Source organism: Conger conger, chromosome 4, assembly GCF_963514075.1.
Source record: "Conger conger chromosome 4, fConCon1.1, whole genome shotgun sequence".
NCBI classification, from domain to species: domain Eukaryota; kingdom Metazoa; phylum Chordata; class Actinopteri; order Anguilliformes; family Congridae; genus Conger; species Conger conger.
Window position 1 is genome coordinate 15,694,427 of NC_083763.1, and position 21,857 is coordinate 15,716,283.

Here is a 21,857-nt window from a genome sequence, read left to right on the forward strand (position 1 = left end):
TGCGGGTTTAGACATGGTCTTCTGCATACTACTGTTGTAATGTGTGGTTATTTGCATTACTGTCACCTTCCCATCAGCTTCAAGCAGTTTGGCCCTTCTCCTCTGACCTCTCTCATTAACAACGTGTTTTGCCCACAGAACTGCTGCTCACTGGATCTCTGCAAATTGTAGAGGCTGTTGTGTGTGAAAATCCCAGGAGATCAGCCGATGTATTCTCTATTCTTATATTTGGTCTGAAAAACTGACCAAATATACTTCTTGACCAGGCAGCCATGTTTTTATGCATTAGTTGCTGCCACATGATTGGCTGATTCAATATTTGCATTAACAAGCTGGTGTACAGGTCTACCTAATAAATTGGTCACTGAGTGTATAAGAGTATAAAAATCTGACGTGTATTGAGACTTGAAGTGTAGAATGCATAAAGGATTGAGAAAATAAGAACACAAAAATTACATAAAACAAACCTGAAGATGCTTCAGCTTTTTTGACAATTGTGTCCATTCATTCATTCATTATCTTACCCTGCTTATCCTGAACAGGGTCGCAGGGGGGCTAGAGCCTATCCCAGCATACATTGGGCGAAAGGCAGGAATACACCCTGGACAGGTCGCCAGTCCATCACAGGGCGCACACACACCATTCACTTACACACTCATACCTATGGGCAATGTAGACTCTCCAATCAGCCTAACCTGGATGTCTTTGGACTGTGGGAGGAAACCGGAGTACCCGGAGGAAACCCACGCAAACACGGGGAGAACATGCAAACTCCACACAGAGAGGCCCCGGCCGACGGGGATTCGAACCCAGGACCTCCTTGCTGTGCAGCGCTACCCACTGCACCATCCATGCCACCTGACAATTGTGTTTGCTTTTAAAAGATGTGTACTTATTGAACAAAACTGCTTGCTCTTACTAGTGCCATTACACTGCTTTGGTGAGCAGTTTACAGAAAATAATAACCGTTTTCAGAGCAAAGTAGAGAAAAAATGCATTAGCTAGCTGATTATATAGAACAATATCAAAATTTTCCTTATTGTTCATGTTAATTTGAACATGAGGTGCAATCATTGAAGTTACGTTCATGGTCGGTGACCAGATGATTCTTCATCTGTACTGCCAATCAAATTTTGTGCTGTTTTTCTGAAAATTACTTTGCTTAAACATTTCCATCTTTGGTAAGATTTTTCTTATTGATGCTAAATTAATCTAATACAATGTCTATGTTTGTTGAAAACATGAAAATGGTGTATGAAAATGTGCAGTCCATAAGTATTTGGACACTTTCTATTCTTTTTGGTCTGTACTCCAGCACATTTGATTTGAAATGAAGCAATGAATATGAGGTCAAAGGAGACTGTCACCTTTCATTTCAGGCTATTTATAACCATATTGGGTGATCCATGGAGGAATTACTTCCCTTTTTATAAAGTCCCTACATTTCTTTAGGGTACCAAAAGTAATTGGGAAGTTGGCTTCTCAGCTCTTTCTGATTAGACAGGTGTATTCAATCACTTCCTGAGAGAAGGCTTTTGGTATCTAGTGGAGTCTGTTATTGCATTTATCAACATGAAGACCAGAGTTATGACATCCAAGGAAGCCATTATGAAGGTGAAATAATATGTGTACAGATGAAGTACAGAGCCAAAAGAACAGAAATTGTACCATTGTCAAAATACTTACGGACTGCTCTGTATTCACCCTAAAATACAGTGCTTACCTACCGAATCATTCATTTCTATCACATATTCCATGCCAGCTGTGGTCATGGTTGAGCAGTACTACACTAACTAGTTAATGCTACTTAGACATGTTAGCTGGCTTTTTTTATTAGAGACTGTGAATACTCAAATTACACAAAGCACCATTCTGGCTTTGTGTTTCAGTTTCACTCCTGCAAGGTTTAGGACACAGTTGAAAACAACTTGGCGTAAAAAATCTCTTGAGGGTCAGTTGTGCCTATAGGTGAGCAAAGTGTCGGCCTATTCACAGTAAGAAAATAACAGGTTCTTTATTACTTGGTACCGCAAGGAATCATACAGTAGACTGCTTGAGCACAGGACCCTATGCAGCACAGGAGTGTTGAATGGTGTGATGTTCTTCAGGAAGCAGTTACTGTACTGGTACATCTATGTATGCCATGGCATCTGCTAAAAATGAACAGCCTAATCATCAATCAGCACATTACAAAACTGAATTACAATAAATACATGCATTATGGATCTATTGTGTGGGCTAGTCTGAATGAACAACGGGACACGCCATATAACCCCAGTTAAATACCACTATGTGACATTTTAAACAGTACTCTGTCATAGATGTAGTTCTTGTTTGGCACAGTTATTTAAGCATCTGTTCTCTGATATGTTGTAAACTTTAGATGTCACAAGAAAGATATATCAATCTGCATTAGAACCATGCCAAGACAGCTGAATCTGATTGATTGTCTGATGATGGTTTCTATTACTTAAATTAAACAATGCTTCCAACCCATTTTAAGATTGAGACATACAGCATCACAAAATTGCATCAGCTTCCTAGTGAAATGAAAGAAAATAGCTGGATGACCTGGGAAATAATGTTTTGTTTTTTTACATGGTAACTAACTAAAAATTAAATTAATTAAAAACTCCCAGAGCCCCAAACATGCAGGCAAATCTAATTCAGGACTGACATGGTTCATTTTTCGGCATTTTGTGAACATACAATTTAACATGTTATTTTTAAGATCATTGTAAGGTTGATATCAATATCATTGATATTGAAGGCATATTTTTCTATTTGACTGTTGAGGTTCAATTTTCTATTACAATTACATTCATAGGTACTGTAATAAATTACTGCTGCCAAACTAACTCTTATGTAGACAATATCAGTATCATGAATACAACACCTGACGTCTGCAGTTAGTGAAGAGAAAAGCCAATTTAACATGGGAATAACATTTCAATTAAGCATTTTGTCATTCTGTAGGTTTTGGATGAACTTTCCTTGAATAGTAATGTTTGATCATCAGCAAATCTGAAATCCATCATGCACTATTTCAGCACTATTTAATTGCTGTATTTAATTGGCCAAACACCTCGTTGTAATGACCTATTAAAATCCTTCTGCAAACAAAAACAATATTGTTTGTTCATTTGTTTTGTGCAACTGTCCATCTGGGACCTCCCTCCCTTTTACTGAGAGATACTAACCAATGAAAGTGTGCGCTGTACTATCTTCTGTATGATGGGATTGGCCTAACATCTGGAGGGGAACTCCTGCACAGCCTGTATTACTCATTCCACTCTCCGATGGGACAAAATGAGCTCCAATAACAAAGGTTTATTCATTTATCTCACTCTTCACAGGGCAGAAAAAGAAAAAGTCTCACCACCAAATCCTGAGCTTGGAATTATAACGTTCTAACTGACATTTTGACAAAAATGAGTTAGTGTTGTATATATGTCGTTGATAGGGCACTAAAAACGTGTGAAATTTCATACAAAAATACTGTTTCAATGCATGAAAAAATGAAAAGTCGTATCTGCTTAGAGGCTATTCATTTTGGAATCTTTGATTCCAACATCTCAACACTCTAATTCTCAGCTGACGAATTCTTGAAAAAGGGAAATTGGGATGAAGAGGCAATGGCATTTTAGGGCCCCCAGTTTGTCTCCCCATATTTCCTCACATTTCAATCCTCCGCCAGCTAGAGGTCAGGATAGCCTCTTTGTCAGACCCCTTCTCAGACAATTATCCCATTTGCACCACCTTAAGTATCTAAGTTGCTAAAGTAATTGTCACTAATTAACCATTTACTAGCGACGTGTTAAATTCAGTTTGATTAAGTTACTATTGGACATTCTGCAGTATTTCTAAATGTTGCACAGGGGCAGGTTTTGTTAGAAGCACAAGGAAAAGTCCACATTGAAAAGTACAGCAGTTACATTACAGTGAATAAAACCTTAAATAAAATTGAAAAAATCACGATTCAACTTATGAACTAATGGTTGGCATTTATATAGTTATATTTATATTTGCCATCATTGCCATCAATCAAGACATTAAGTAGAATCAGATGTAAAACATGCAGACACAGATGCAAACACAGTGATACTCAATCCTGGTCCTGGATAGCCACAGAGTCTGCTGCTTTTAGTTTTTTTCCTTAAGATCAGCGACCAATTCAGACCCAGGAAAACCCAGGGGCATGTTCAATCAGATCAGATCAATCAGTTTTGCGCATTGAGTGATATGTTTCCTCCCAGGTGATATGTTCTTCAACAGCTTTCAGGTACAGTATGCTTGCTGCCGTTTGGTAGGTGTGTCAAATCAATAATGACAGGGTGTCTCGGTGGCGCAGCCTGTAGAGCACTGACCGCATGCTCATTGCGAGCCGCGACGTTGGCGGTTCGAATCCGACCGTCCGACATTTGTCGCATGTCTTCCCCTCTCTCTCACTCCCATTCTTCCTGTCTCTCTATACTATATACTGTCCAATAAAGCTGAAAAAGGCCTAAAAAATATCTTTAAAAAAAAAATCTATAATGACAAAGGCCTATGCTTCAAAGCCCAAAGAACGTACTTCTCAGACACCGTAGTAGCAAACTGTACAAACAGACAGTCTGCCCACGGTTTCCAATAGGATGTTCAACACACCATCGTTTCTTTTTATATTAATGTCTTGCTACCTTTCCTTGCTGACTCTCCGCATATTAGATCAACTAATAGATTTTTTTATAAATCTCTTAATCAGTCACTTGACTGTGCTGTTAGAATGCCTATGGGGGACCCTTGGAAAACAACCATTGAAATACAAGTTTAAATGCCTGCAGGTCACATGGTGCAGACAAACTGGTGGCCCTAATCATCACCTCTGATTGCACAAAGTATTTTCTTGATTAAAGATCTCAAATAACAGCATCACTACCTTTAGCATGTTCATTTACACACATGCCTGTGATCATAGAAGCACGAGCAAAATATTGCAAAAAATGCATGTATACATGACTATGATATACCGTGAGCTCCATAATGTTTGGGACGAAGCTAAATTTTTCTTAATTTGTATTAAGGGTTTTTAATAATTCTGGACTGTATATATTTCGTATTACTGTAGCTTCACAGTGCTGGCTTTGTAGACTTCATTTGTAATAGGTGACATCTTCATCTTAATTGTATTCCAAAAACTTTCACATAACTGATTTCCTGTGCATGTAATATCCTGGTATTCAATTATTGAAATCACACAGACATTAACTGCAGCAAAGTACATCATAAACACATGGAATTAATGCATTTTCCTGCCTATGACTCCTTTTAATAAAGCTAATTATGGAACCCAAAAATTGACATTCTAAGGAGACACATGGGAATTTAATATTTAATAGAATTTCATGGGAGATTTTCCTAGATAAGTTGGCATGTTTCACATTCTCAGAAATCACAACTCCGTAACTTATTCCCTTCATGAAAATACTACGGAAAAGATCTTAACCTCTGATAACACAACAGTTGTCTTGTACATGTGCTGTATGTATGGTATGTGCAGTCAAAGTCAAGACAACATGGTGATTATAGACTTCCTGTCAGTAATGTCTCACTACTTACTGATGTTGTATTGTTTGGTAGTTTTCTCACGTGTAGCCAGCCCATGCAAAGCTCCAGCACAGTTGTAAATTACCCTATCCTCAGTCACATCACAGCACAAGCCACTGGCAGTATTTCAGAAGAATGACATGTGTTATTTTAACCACCTGTTGGTACATGAAAAAATAAAAGCACTTGGACAAGCTATCTCCCTGCTTCTAAATCAATATGCAATGCTGCCAAAAGCCCCCCCCCCACCCCTCAGCCACATGTAAGAACAGTCAAAGCAGTCATATGGCTATAAATTAGCAGTTGTTCCTTGCATTCTAATTTGTTGAGTGTTTTTGTACATTTAGCACGGACTTGCAGTGGCAAAATGATTGAATATATAAGTATATGTCCAAGGAACAGCATACAGATGTGGCAAAGAGTACTCACCGGAGGACCTGGTTCTCCTTTCGGCCCCGGGAGCCCATCATAATAGGAGTAGTCTGCTTCTTCATAGCCATAGTCATAATTTCCCATATCAACATCATAAGCTTTTTCATAACTGTGTTCCTCTGAGTTGTCCACGTGGTATTGGTTCTCACGATACAAAGTAGTGTTGACTTTCAGCTGCACCTCCATCAGTTCATCCGTGGGCTGTAGAGGTCTGCTGATATTTTTTTGACCCTCCTTAATCGGGAAAGAGGAGTTATCCATGGCCATGGGATTGCCAAGGAGATGCTCATTCTCTGTGTTATTCTCAGATGGGTTCCCCTCTGGACCTGCCGAAGCAGTTGTACTCCTGGGTTCGATGCCCGATGTTGTCTGCATGGTGACAGACTTGGTGGAAGAATCGGCTGCCTGTGTCCTGAGTCGCTGCAGCAGCGTTGATGTCTCAGGGCTGGCTGTAAGATCAGGCAAAGATGATGTTGGTTTCAAATGCTGGTGATGTGTTCCATAGGACTCAAAGCTAGTGGTAGAGGTGGATCCTGGCTGAGAAGTGATTCTCTGTGTCCAGGAGTCTGATGGAACTGTCGGCCTGGTTTGGGATTCTGAAAACGGGGAGTTTGATGCTAAAGGCCCATCTGGTATTGTGATCAAGGGTGGTGAGGACGATCGATAGGTATCAGCTAGACGGCACTGCTTTTTAACATAGTCGCAATAATGAGTGGCTGCCTGTGCTGAGGGGTAGATGTCCAGCTGGCATATCACACCTTCAAACTGGACAGCTTTCAAGTTCATCCTTCCTAGGGTGAACAGGCCATCAGAATCCAGCTTCTGAGGCCTGGATAGAGTTTCTTCACTGTAATGCACACCCCCACAGTCCGCATGGAAGGACACAGACCGTGGACGGACACCAATGGCAAAGGAATGCCACTGCTCGTTGTGCACATTGTACTTAAAGTAGACAGATGTCTTCTCAGCAGTGTATACCACCACCTTCTTTGGCAAGAGCTGAATACCAAACTGCAGTTTGCTTTTGCCATCCTTAATGCTGAAAAGGAAAGCATTGTTCGCTCGCCAGGAGCTTAGGCTAACAACAACGGTGAACTCCTCTCCAATCTCAGCAAGGAGCCTGGAGGTGGAGCCTTCGATGTATGCAGATTTCTGCAGAACAACTCCAGCCTCTGAAACAAGGACGCCCTGAGGAGGTGGTGAAGGAGACAATAATGGAAGGACAGTCTCCCCTGAAGCGTATCTCTCTTTGTTGCCTGTAAGGCCCAGCTGTTGAAGAATATCTACACCTGTGGGAAGAGACAGGAGAGACAGAAAAGTTGGCAGTCAGTCTCCCCCCAGTTCAAATGCTGAAAACCTTTACTGAACATGAGGAACTGCCTTCTCTGGAGGGTTTGTGTGGGGGAGGTTCCCTCAAGGCTCTGCTCTGCTGACATCACAGTTTACCCTTAATAACACTCACATTCCCACTGAAGCAGATGGACTACAGATGAATGGGGGGACTAGGATAGAACTCAGCAGCGTTTACTGAAAAACAGCTTGACTAAATTAGATATGAAGGAGAGTTTCTTGATACCTTTGAAAACATTGGATTGCATAGTTTAATGGCTCCCATTTATTTCCTCATATGGCATGCTAGTCACAGATTTGTTTAAAGCACTTTAAAACATGTCATTATGTTTATGAGTACAAGTACAAATTATAGAAATTAATATTTCAGAAATTTCTCATTTTAATAGATTTCTCATTTTAAATCATTTATGTTTTAATTGTAGCTTTGAAGCTCAACTTAAGACTAATCAAACTTGATCTGATTCTGTTGATTCATTTTTGTGCATTCACTGGCTCGGTTTCCATGTTAGCATAACGTGTTAGCTTAGCATAAAGACTTAGTCAGTAGCCTACCTCCTTCAAAGTGAAGAAATACACCTCACAGCAACTCGCTGGTCGATTGCACCTTGTGCCAGATCTAGCTCTACCTTCAGAAGCGCAACCAGCAGAAGACAGAAGGATAGTTCCAACCGTCTAACTTTTCCAAAAAAGGAAAACAAAAAACTCACTCACTTGTAAACAAGACAACCAGCGGAAGACGGAAGGATACATCGTGTTCAGCGGTTATAGTTCCAACTTCTCAGAAAACGTTTCTCGTTTTTACAATTTCAAATACACATGATACCTTGTGTAAATAAGACAGCTTCAGTGTTGCTGTGAAGTGTATTTCCTCACTTTGAAGGAGGTAGGCTACTGACTCCTATAGGCTTCAAGCTAAGCTAACACGTTATGCTAACATGGAAACCGAGCCAGTGAATGCACAAAAATGAAAATGAAATCAGAAAAAAAAGTTAGATTTCCTAAAATGCTGGTGTATTCCTTTAAGATTAAAGTTGCAGTGAGGTTTCATACAGTATATACTGCCTGTGTGATCAGTGTGTCAAATTATTTGGCTTCCACAAATTAATGCTGCACCTCTGTAGGCAACTTTCCTTATTTGAGGGGCAGTCTGTTCCTTATTGCTGTATGCTCAATGTGACATTAAATAGAACTCATGCAATGTATGAACACATCCGTCATTTAACAATGGTGAAATCTATTAAAGTAACAGTGTCAGGACATGTCCAATAACGTATTGTTTCGATATGAGGGCACATGCGGAATATAACTGGAATAAGATTGCAGTGTACTGTTGCTGTGTCCACAGACAGAATGTGCCTGGGTCCATGGCACTGTACAGTATCTTAAGTGGCTCTACATGCAGAGATGTCCTTGACATTCTATGCCTGAGGCAACATCAGCCTGGATTCCAATGAACCTGTCTCATATGTGAAGACAAGCTTCTTTCACCCTTAGTCTGCATTCCTACAAAGGATGAATTGATTCAGTTTATAGTGCAGGACAACACTGCATAATTTTTAAAAGGTTCTGTGACAGAGCTTTGTTTATCTCTGCCAAGACAGAAAATATCTGGCTGTGATCTAGTTCAACCAAAACACTATAATTATTGCATTAGAATCTTCTAAGATAGCTCTATCTAAAAATATTTTCACCAAATAGCGGTTTGATTAGTTTATAATTACTCCATGACCACAGAGCTTCAAAGAGACGCTGATTAATGACAACTGGAGATGTTCCATCAGTCACATTGACCCATGTGCCAAGAGCAGACAGCTATGCTTGGGTCCCATGTGTTCTTGGTCAGCGGTAGAATTACGTACCATGACCATCATTTTAAAAACACTGGACCTGTCTCGGCAATTACAAAGGACCCTCCAGCCCTAGTCACTCCCCTTCACGTGACTTAATGTGAAATGCTCATGTGAAAGTTTAAATACCATACAGGAGCAGCTGATGTATACGTGCAGGTTTTCTTGGAAGAACAGGATGAAGGCATTGCTGATGTGATTGAACTTGTAGGTGTAGCCTGTGTTGATTTATGCTGGTTGAGCAGGGGGCCTGAGCTATGCAGCTTGTGACCAAGCAAAGAAAAGGAAACTCCATCCACCCTGCCTGCTCAATGCCTTCCGCCATGTGCTGGTCTGTAAACCAATGGCAATCATCCTTCTTAATCTCTAACATCTGAGCAGATAGAGCTTCTTGCCAAGATATTCTTGCCAAGAATTGTGTTTAGTTATCTTTTTTTAGTATGACTGGTCAAACATTCAAAATGATCTTGCAGTGTGAGATAGAAATGGCTTTGTATGAGCTAGTTCTCTCTTCAAAAAAAAAAGGATGAAAAAAGAAGATAATTCAAGTTGTTCTTTGACGGTCGCTACCTGCATTCTGGGATCCAGAGAACAAGAGTGGACATGCAGGAGTGTTTAAAAAAAGAAAGGGTAGAGAAGCTCCAATTTGCAGCTGTCCCTCTGTGAGGCAGAATAGCTTGTGTTCTCACTCTTCACTCAGTAATGTGGCTCTTTTCCATATAATGTGTCATATACTGCAATTACAGATGCATAATGGCTATGGGGAGATCATGCTAACACAAGAAAGTGAAAAGTACTCATTCATGGAAACAAGGTAGCTCATGCCAATTGATATTTTGCTCTTATCAGATAAGATTAATTACCAATAATGTTCAGATGTTGCCACCTGAGTTTAAATATGTCAGTTTAAATGTATGCAATAAGACAGTATTGCCAGCATATTTTTTATTATGGCCAAAGGGGATCATAAAAGCAAAATCCTGTAGATTATAGTTTTATCTTTGGTAACCTGAATAGAAAAATCCAGTGTATTTTAATTGCACAACACATCAGTGTGCTTGTGTCTGTAAATGTATACCAACACCTGTTTATTCTTTTTCCAACATCGTAAATTTGGTAATTACACAAATTGGCCATTACTGCAGGTAATCCATGTATAGCCTTGCATACAAAAAAGTAATGGGATACTTCAGTCTCTCTATAAAACATTTTCAGGCTAGGTTAATTCTAATTACTGCATAGTGCAGTGAAAGCAGTGTATGGAAGTACAGTGTTAAACACAGGCTACAGTCCCATTACATCATGCTTTTCATTTAAAGACCCAGAAGGTCAGAGTTTCGACCGGCTTGTGCCCCCGCATCCCACACAGAGGACTACAACAATCAACACTTTTCATTACAAGCAATAGTCCTGCTGTGGAAAAATGTTCCATAACCTCATAGCGTCCATGCTGAGAAAGGTCATCGTTCTCACTACAGATCTGGGAGAGAGACGCAGTTCTGGGTGTGCGGTCACTGAACTGGGGGCAGAGTGACCTGAGGACATTGGCTCAGAGAGGCTGTGAAAGGCTGCAGGATGCTCGCTTACCTTGTGCTTGAGAGTGCGCTTGTGCAAACAGTAATGCTGTGCATATTGAGACGAGCAGGAGGAGGGTTCTCCTGGAAGGGATGGAAAACATGTTAGTGACAGCAAAGGTCACACAAAAATAGAACTGACAGAGAATAAATAATCTTGTCAGATGTAAAATATTTTGTGAAAATGTTTAACTCCAGCACTGTTCAGACTGTATAACTTTAAAATTGTTATCATTTAGAGGGCTAAGTCTAAACGATAAACATTCATGTTTTCTGGGTAGCAGTGCATGCATCTCAAAAACACTATTGTAGATTCTGAAACAGATAATAGATATTCTGTAGCCAGTATCTACTTTTTAATCATTTGTCCTGTTGCATAAAAAGATTCCAAATGTCATTTGACTGCTGGGCCGATACAAAAGAACATAATCTCAAACAAAATCCTTTATTATTGTTGACGGTTAGAGATTAAGAATAACATATTTTCTGAAGACCCTCAGGTGAACTTTTAAAACCTGGACAAGTAGTGCCAGTAATGACATTGGTGCTTTGAGAATGAAAACCAAATCAGGATTGATTTATTTGATAGCATTCTGCTTTTCCCATCACCTTTATTGCATTGAACAGGCAGACCCCATTCACTAGGTAACTAGTAATTATTTCCCTTTCTAACCTTGAAAAACCCAGCCCCTATGTGAGCCTGTCCGCAGGCATACATTCCTGTATGAAACATTGTGCAAATCATGAAGCAGGGCAGTAAAACACATAATCATGCTTTAATAATGAGCTATGCCTTCATGTGTTTACAAAGAGTATGTTGCATTAATGATGGGAAGGCATGCTTTAAAATATGTCCGAAGCAAAGTTGTGTAATAGAATAGAAAGTATGGAATGCAGAACTCAAACATTCCTCAGACTGAAAGAGGTAAAAGAAGGAAATACTTTTTTAAAAGGAAACAGAATACACTGTTGGTCTTGAGAATGATAATGTAAACTTTGGTCAGGGTCAGGGGTCTACAAGCTTCTGCAGATAAACCCAAATTATGGACACAGAAATGAATGAAAGTAGTAGATAACGATGTGCCTAAATTGGGTGTTTTGTATATAGGCTAAGTTCCATGAAGAACTTCAAAATCTTAAGGTCATTCCATGGCTCCAATCTATTTCAGCATCACTATCATATTAATATATGCAAATTACAGCTAATCACAAACCGGCCCATACTTTGTGTCTTCTCTGTTTTCTGGCCACAATATAAATGTAATGTTATGTTTGTTAAAGATATTTCACTCAGCAATCCCCTTCTAAATATTGCCAGGCAGACTAAAACACTGCCAAACAAGTTGGGGGAGGGGCAAAATCATTCCTACCATGAATTATTTAATTAGGAAAATGATCTGCATCTCAACAAAAAACAAAATACAAGATCACACAGATTTATTGTATAATTACCCTACCGTATTCAAAATGGTTGCTTATCGGCAAGCCCTTTTGCCATTCATATTAAATTACATAATCTGAGATTTAGATAACCACACACAGCTGCAAGAAGCTTGCATGGAGGAAAATGTTTAATGAAAGCTGAACATTTCAAACAGTTGGATAACTAGACTCCTTTAAACAGACAATGATGTGAGTGAGCTGTAATGGACAATCTCAAACTCTGCATACTATGAAAAGAACAAGTACTGTCCAGCACAAAGGACCAAAGTATCTCCAAGTGGCATAGATGTTACTGTGTGTGGCCTTGCGTTCAGGGGGAGATCCTTCTCCAAGTAGCACATCCATTCTACTTTGTTTTCCAGATAAACATTGCCCAGTGGGCTCACAGCAAGGGAATCAACAAATGAATCATTTCACCTGTCCGAGATGCTGGTGTGACATTTCTCACAATGCACCAGCTGAGAAAATGGGCACCACACTTTAAGCCAGCAGAGAAAAAAAGACATGCTTCTCTGAAACTCCAAACATGAACAAGGTAAATACAAAGAAGAGGTACAGAAGTTATAAATTCACAAGTTACCCAGGGATGGAATGAGCTATTTTAATCTATAGTGAGCTATTTTAATAGCTATTGATTCTAAGCAAAGTCACATTCACTGGGGTGGTCTTAAGAGCATTCCAACATCCCTGCCCAAACACTGCATGCCTCACTGGAGTTACTTTCTGCATTGTGCTATTTCAGCTTCCTTTTAACATTACCTGTAAAGAGTGCCACAAGATGCTTTTTTTTTTTTTCTTTTAATGCAAACAATAGTGCTCTCAAACTTGCTGATGTTGTATTATAAAGTACAAGATAAATCATTTGACATCTCTCACGGACAGTGTCTGGGAAAAGAACCCAAACAACATGGTGTTGACTGAAGGAAATGCCACAATGTGGTTGTGCCTACGCTGTCGGGACTGTAAACAATTACCACTCTTAAACATTGTGTGTGTGTGTGAGGGTCAGAGAAAAACTGCATTCAGTTTGTTTGAAAAAAGTTGCAACAGCAGATCAGTTGACTTTAGGAGAGAAAGCACAATTTCATTTCTCTGGGGGGGACCATGAAATGGACCAAATCTAGTATCTTGTTTATAATTATCTTTAATTAAGACAAGGGAGCCATTATCCCCACACTATTGCTTCAAGCCAGTATGTGAGTTCCTAGACACTAGTTTCCAAGGGGCTAATTAACAGGGTCCTTACGAAATCAATTAGTAACTACTAACTGTGAGCTAATCTTTCTACAAAAAACAAGTCTAATATTTCTGGTACATTTTTATGGAAAGCATCATGGTAACCATCCGAAATGTACCCATAATGTAAGTTTCTAAAACCACAGATACTTTTCAAGAATTGTTTACATGCATACGAAAACTAGTAAAAGTCACAGTGTAGCTAACACACAATGAAATGTTATCACAATTTATTTAAAAAGCAAAAGCATTTACTAGCCAGGCAATACAATTCATGTAGGCCTTGTTCTTCAGTTTCTTCAAAGTAACAGTAACATATTAGACAGTTTACAACGGGATTTTTAACTCAAGTTAATTTAACTGAGGGAGCTTTCATTAAACATTTTCCTCCATGCATTTAACTGAACACTAGTTATCAGCAATGGTGTATCCTGACTTAGACACTTCCTATTTCTGAAGCACATATGTCTATAACTGAGAAGCAGACTTAGCCTCAGCTGACCTATGGGTGAAAAATGATGTGACTGGACATGGAGGTTATCTGCATGTTTGCTCTACTGTTTTGCCTGTGATCAGGGAGCAGCTACTGTATACTGGAGACAGTCGAATATGCATCCATATCTAATGAGCCAGAAATATGACCTCGAGATCCATTATATTGACAGCTGTGGTGTTACCTTTGACAGATATGTTACAGTGATGATCTGTTTCTATTAGTTACACATGTTATTCGTTGTATGTTACATTTCTTTAGGTTAACTGTGCTGCCACATTGTGTTCTGTTCTTGGTATTCACGAACATAATCTTTTTCAGCTTGGCTCATAGTGATCCAGTGATTGCTAACAGGCCAGTGAAAGCCGATGCATAGTAAGCCATTAGCACATCCTCATTGCAGCTGTCGCTATTTCCCAACTGCATCTAGAAGATGAGCTCATAAGAAAGGTATTAAATTCAGATGAAATTGCATGGACATAAAATAAGAGACATAATCACCACAATCTCGTTATCTTATGTACACTGAATTCCACATTGCGACTCTTGAGATCTATAGTATTTAAACCACAGTACAATAAAATCGCCTAGGTCCACTTCCACTTGATTGGTCAGAGTCAAGAGGTCATTGTACAAAGTAAAGATTTGCCTGGTCCACAAGATCATGAGCAGACAAAGGACTGTGAGTAAACTTCAGCAGAGTTTTATTGGCTTCCCCTTTCCTGCCCATAGGAAGACCTGCAGATGTTGGGCTTGGCGCACACGCACACACACGCGCGCACACACACACACACACACACACACACACACACACACACACACACCCACATACACATGCACACACTCACACCCCTCAATATTGTAAATATTGATATTAATAACTAATATTGATATTAAGCATCCAACATTATGGATTACAAACAAATAATGCACTCATGATGTGAATATTCTCAACATTGGCCAACTTTATTGCACATTTTTTTTTATATTCATTATTTTAACTATTCACACGACATATTCTTTACTATTACCTGTAAAGAATAGTGAAAGCCATATTGATATTCTCAATTAGTTTGTTTTATCACTTAAAGAGGAGAAAGGCCTGCATTATAAGAAATCCAGGAGTATTTGGTCAAAGAAGACGGGTGGTACTGTTTCAAGGATTCAGTTCATTGCTGGCTGCAGAGTTAGGCTAACAGTGTGTTATTGTTCCAATCTCCAGAAGCCTCTTTCTGCCCACCCCAGTCAAGAAGTGTGACACAAGCCACCTTTTTATGGCTCAATCATTTGAATTGCCCTTTAAGAACATGGTGCAATGCACCAATCTACTAACCTAATGCCTTGAATGGTTCTTGTCGAATATGATGGGAATGAACACAAGACAGCATAACGTCTTGAATACACATTTTTCCACTAATTGGACACGAACAATTATTTGCCTATTTCTTACCACGCTGCTTTTGCCTGGCTGGTAGCATAAAACAAAACTTCCCACCAAGGCTTGAAAACAGTTACGGAGGGATATTATGAAGAAAACAACGTTGCATATACTTTTCATCAGCTATGGCTTTCAAAGAGTGCCTCAAATGCAGTTCAGCGTGTCTGCGTCCCATAAATGTGACAGTACCGCAGAAACCGCATGCCAAGATGTAAATATCCAATACACACTTGCATGAGGAATGTTTAGCTATAGCTGCTATACGCTTTCAGTCAGCGGTCATGCTTTTTGTGCAGCCCAGCGCAATTACTCAGTACGTGGGTTGTACTGTTCAATTACACCTATAGCAGCATTTAAAGCTACCTGATCGGACCGTGCGATGTATTGGTATCGCTCGGCTACATATAGCAGGAGAGGTAGGGTTTTAAAACTCCACTGATGTCTTCCCATCCCAAACGATTCTAAAAGTCCGATCATCTGGTCTCAATTAGGTCTTAAACCAAAAAGAATTCACCCCAGGCTGAGTGACTGGGCTAAACTTCGCTCACGTAGAAAGCAGTTCATTACACACAGTATTTATATGCGCACTAAAGAACTGCGCATTGTGGTAACTGTTGTTATAAACTATTGAAAATACTGTCAATTTTATACTGTAATGAAAAGCAAAATGACTATGTTATTTCCGCTGCCATTATGTCTAGAGCTCCTGTAGCACTGGTTCATACACCACACGCGTACACGCGCGCGTGCACACACAACACGGAGTCTAGGTTGGAACAACTTTTAAATGAAAGGGACTATTACCATAATGTCTGAACTTAGTTATACTGAATGAAAATCCCATTCAGAAAAGCTGCCTCGACGTCAGATAACCGTCCAAGTCTTTCACATGTGAAATGCGTGAGTTCAATCTTGGTATCCTAGTGTCTGACACTAACTTGTTTCAGCCCACAAGACCTGTTTAATGGCAAACCATCAGATTTCTCTTGTGTGTTTTATCCTCAGGGCGACCGACTGGGGCCCTCACAAGATCAACCATGCGCTCAGTCGGCAGGTCAAAGCCATGAACGTTCTTTGTGGGCTCAATAGCCAGTCATGTTCTGGAAGCTGTTGTCCCTAGTCGGTGAATTATCACCCTCAAAGTGTCAACGGTGCATGCTTCTTACCCACTCTTAACCACGTATCAAAGGTGCAATGCAGCCGAATGAGTAGCTATATTCATGTCACAAAGTTTTCCCGTTTTTAGCAAACTAAATATGTTAGCTGCCTTGTCTTGGTAATATGTACTAACTTCCAATGTGCTAACAACAGAAAGTGTAAAAACAAATATTTAACAGCGATTGATATCATGCAATATAGATTATGTTTCCGTTGTTTTCCTAACCAAATTAATTGAATAAACCTGTTAAAACTTACGTTTTTGCCGTAGGAGAAATGTTTCCACTCCTTGTCCGTTGGGCTCCTAAATGCATTTGTATGCATTTGTCCAAGCAGCAGAGTTCTAAGTGAAAACAGAATTCCACGCTAGAGGATACCGGTTCATGAGCTATCCCTTAGTAACAGCCAAGGAGTGCTTAGCTGACTGAAGACTGCCACCTCAGAATTTCCTCATTGTAGGGGAATCCAGAGATCGAGATTCCCTCTCACCGAAAGTTTCCCCGACTCCGTCCGTAGTGGTTTGAGTGAAGACGAGCGGCTTTTGTTGAATATAAGTGCCAGCAATTAACCGACCTATAAACGGAAAACTATTCACTCTGCAGTTTCCCAGTTCTATTTACAGAACGCTATCACCATTCCCAATTCCCGTATTAAATCAAGTACAGTGTTTCCCACAAGATTTCATGCACACAGGCTACAGATCCGTGCTGTACCTCCAGGCGGTGGTTTCTGCAGAAGCCTTAACTTGCAATGTTGCAAGGGGAGCCGTATTCAACCCCGGTACCAGTTGGTGTTAAATTTCACCAATTACTGACTTATGACATCACAGATCGCCTTTTTAGTTTGCAATCATCAATTTTTATATTTATTTCATACTTAAATTAGAAGCACATAATTTAAAAAAGATATATCCTGCATTTGCTGTAAATAATATTTCAGATGCTGTCCCTTATGCGGGCTGAGAAGATTAACACATCACGCGCTATCTCAGACCTATACAGTAGGCTATGTTACGGGATTAAGTCATTATAGTGATGTATTATTTATTTGTAACTGACTCAAATAAAATATGCATTGAGAATATGTAAAAAAAAAAACAAGGCACAATTAATGCTACAGTGGTCTTTTTTCAGCACTGGTGTAATATGTTATAGCTAGTTTTGCAACAGAGAATATTGATCAAGCAAGCATGTTCGTGCAAGTCGTGTATTAAAAATCTAATTATGCCTCAGTTAATTTGATTCAATTAAATATATTTTAACCCCCAGGCCTCTAACTACTGTGCCACTTACTTTAGAACAAATCATTTCCACACCGTATGAAATAGGCTGTAATTATGTTGCTTTACGTTGGTTCTTTCGACAGGAAATGCAGTATTTACTGGCCCCAGATTTAGTATTTGGGAATACACCCTGGACAGGTTGCCAATCCATTGCAGGTCCATACACCACTCAGTCACACATTCATACCCACAGATAATTAATGTTCTTGCTGTGAGGTGAAAGTATTATTCGCTGCACTACCATGCACCCCACATTTTATACAGAAAATGTAATTTTTCTCTTGAAAGAAATATACATCAGTGTATAACTGCTAAACTACATAAATAATTTGTTTAGGTTGGGTGTATCATTATATTGTATACTGTGGTTTGGGTGTGCTTTTTAACTAATCCCTATCTGCAGTAGCAGATCAGACACAAGGCCTTCAACAATGCACTAAGAAGCCCCCCCCCACGCACACACTAACAACCAAGCTCAACCGTCATAGCATATACTGTACACATACACATTGCACAATGAGTATGACAATACAACAATGCTTGTTATGGCACGCTAATGCACTATGGTTGTCATGCTGGCCCACGGCATTATGTGTCTCTGGTACACAGAATATTTCAAATCTGTGTTTTGCACTAATTAAATTAAAAATAGTTCTTCCCATAATTTCTGCTAATTATTTTTACCATAATTAGCTAACTCACAATAATAACAGAAATGTATGTCATTCATAATTTGATATGTCACTTGTTACAGAAGCAATTAAATAGTAGGATTTGCATGATGAAATACGCTACCTTGTACTACAAATAATGTTTTGGCATTCTTATCAAAATGAATTTTAAATTTCCTCATGTTGAGCAAGCTAGCTAGAGCATGGTATCTCGTGTTAGACTCTTCATTCAAATATAGTGCTTTGTCTTTGAATCAATCAATCCTACAATGGCTGTCAAAATATTATGATCAATAAACAACACAGTTGTCAGACACTGAAAGACGATTAGCTCAAAGGAACCGTAATAATTATATTGTTGTGGATCAAGTCTGGTTCATCGCCCATTGAAAAAAGGCCTTGGGATATCTGTGGTCATAGAATGCAATTCGTTTTTTCTCTTTTTTCTCTTAAACTCCATCTTCAAAAGAGGACTTGCATTAAATCCACAGTGAGATCAAGTTCACCATTGTTTGCCACCATTGTCTTTGAGAACTGTACATAGTCACCTGTCTGAACAACTCTTATACAAAACGCAATGACATCAAACAGGGGTAGCTGAAACAGAATAGGTGACCTTGGGATGTTCTAATCACTGCACATGACAGGCCAATATATTGTCACACATTGTCTGAATCCAATATGAAATTATAGAGTGGAGTCTAGCAGTCAGATCGCTGCTAACCCAAAGGGGCTAGAATGGCAACAAGTACTGCTTTGGACTTAATTCCTTGTGACGCACCTTCTGAAATGACATAGCAATGGTCTGATAACATGAAAAGGAACCATCAATAATGTCCAACAAAATTGGCTATTTATGCACTCAAAAGAAAATTAATGAAGTATTAATAAACAAAATTCAATCAATTTTGGTTGGGCTCGCAGAGAATACCCTAATGGCCCTGACGGTCTGCCAGTGTCAGTCTGTATTCATTATTCACCATTCACTCCATTTTCAACCTAAGTTTGATGTATCTTCATTTCAACATGTTGGCAGTAAATCCATCTTTGCTGTTAATCTAAATTTACTGAACACACTGCTTCTACCTTTAAAGAACAGCAGGTACGCTTATGCGCCTTCAACATCACAGCCTTCCTGAAATAGCCCAAGAATCAGCCACTCAAAATCGTAGCATCAGTCGAGATATGTGACTTTCCATTGACTACAAAATGGCCCAGATTTTAGTGACCTAGGCCTATGTCCATCATAGTCCCATCCTCAATGAGGGCCCCATGTCACCCACAAAGTTTAATTGCAATCAGTTATTTTAAGCTGACATGTGCAGCGCATATGAAAAGGGTAATACAATACTTCAGGAACATAACAATGTTCACAATGTGTACTCTTGTTGAATGCTTTCTTAACAAAAATGCAAAGGCATCCACCAGTGAACAATTTTACTGTTTACTGTGACTAAGAATCATACAAGTGAATCCGTTTACTTAAAATGATTAATTTCAGATTCATTTTAGAAAATGATACATTTCAGACAGACATTAGTCAAACTCTATTACATTGTGCTACTTCAAAAGATGTTGTAATGCTAGTTGTAATTCTAGTTTGCCCGGATATGTAAATTCCTCTCTGAATAGTCTCCGACTGATGCAAAATGATGCAGCTCATATTCTTACCAAGACAAGGAGATTTGACCACATCAGTCCAGTGGTAGCTTCTCTCCACTGACTACCAGTTAAATTCCATATAGATTATAAGATACAAGCTTTACTTGTAAAGCTTTATGTGGGCTAGCCCCCATATCTGACTGATCTCTTTTCTTCCTGTAATCCCCCATGAACACTCTGATTACACAAAGCAGGCCTTCTTGATATTCCTAGAGTAAGTAAAGGTATACTAAGGTAGTAGAGACTTTTCTTTTTTAGAGATTTTTAGCCAGTCCTATACTTACAGGGTTGGCACCTCTATCTCTCCTGCGCAGCTCACCGACATTCTGAGCTGCCTAATGATTATATACTTTTCTCCTCTTTTCCTCGCTTTGGATAACTACCTGGAGCAGTAGTCCTAAGATTGACTGAACACTCCGCTCTAGATGCTGTTAGTTCAGCTCCTGCCTGTCCCCTGCCTGACAGTACCACCCATTGGCCTTCCAACTTGTCTCTTGTCACAAATACAATCATCCTTGCCAGGCTTCAATGCCCTTTCTAGGTTTATTGTACTTTGTTTTTGTAATCAACCAGTGCCAGCCAGCACAGATGGGCTTTGAGTCCCTTCTTTGAGTCAGGTTCTGCTCAAGGTTTCTTCCTATTACCAGCCATGAAGTTTTTTCTTATCACTGGACCCTAGCCCTGCTCTTGTGGGGTTCAGGCCCGGATCTCTGTAAAGTGTTGTGACAATGCCTTTTGTAAAAAGTAGTATATGAAGTAAATTAAATTCAAAAATAGAATCTCTGATGAAAAACTCAACTCAAGTTTGGTTACATTACCAAGTAGTATTTGTATGGAGGTTATGCTGTGCTGAATCCAACATAAGCCCAAAGTAATCCATATTGTGTCTTTACACCTGCACAGGAAGCTGCTAAATTATCCTGTGCCCAGAACAAATTAGGGATTCTTTTTCTACATTTTTTCTTAATCTGACCCTACTCCTAAGTGTTGAATGGTACATAAGTTTAAGTACCAAAATACATGTATCAATAGTAAAACCCACTAGGTTTAATCTTTAAGAAATTATTGTTTTATTGCTATCATATCTCAATGAATTACTGAACAGTTGAAAAGAACACAAGCCTTTAATTTCAATGGACCTGACTCTCATTACTATGTTTGGTGATCACCATGCTCTCCAAGATAATGCTTACAGGAGCAGGCTTAGCACTGTTTGTTAACAAAACAGTTTCCAACAAATCTAATCCTTGTTAAACCTAAATCTTGTCCTTGTACAATGCCTTGTCTAGAAATTGGTCTCAAATTTCCAATAAATCAGTTGTAAAGATTGTTACGTGGCATTTTTCTAGTCTAAGATTACATTTCTTTCTGGTTAACAATGAATTACAAATGTTTATGAGCATGAAATTAGATGTTCATAGAGCTGAAAAATTTAACCAAGACAGACAGCAACATGGCATGGAAAAAAGTGGCCAAGAGATGACGTAAAAACTGTCAAAGTCCCTTTCAAACACAGTGCAGCTGCTTCCAGCAAAGATTTAGAAATCTCCTAGGACATTTTCCAACTTCAGGTGTTCATTGATGGGTCTTTCATGCACGTATTAAAGAATACATTTTCAGAAAATATATGAGTGGAAACCACCTGTCATAACCTAGGCCTATATTCCATTGACTGACAGAGG

General features: G+C 39.3%; 1 protein-coding gene across 1 annotated transcript in view; it reads right to left on the reverse strand.

The window, feature by feature from the left end:
* Positions 1–17,299, reverse strand: part of LOC133125700 (collagen alpha-1(XXIV) chain) — a 94,030-nt gene extending 76,731 nt beyond the window's left edge. The window contains exons 1-3 of the mRNA XM_061237221.1: positions 16,819–17,299; positions 10,806–10,876; positions 6,016–7,307 (exon numbers count right to left, since the gene is read on the reverse strand). Of these exons, the coding sequence (XP_061093205.1) occupies positions 6,016–7,307; positions 10,806–10,876; positions 16,819–16,874 (1,419 nt within the window). The 5' untranslated portion in view covers positions 16,875–17,299. The remainder of the gene's footprint in view (positions 1–6,015; positions 7,308–10,805; positions 10,877–16,818) is intronic.
* Between the last annotated feature and the right edge of the window lie 4,558 nt (positions 17,300–21,857).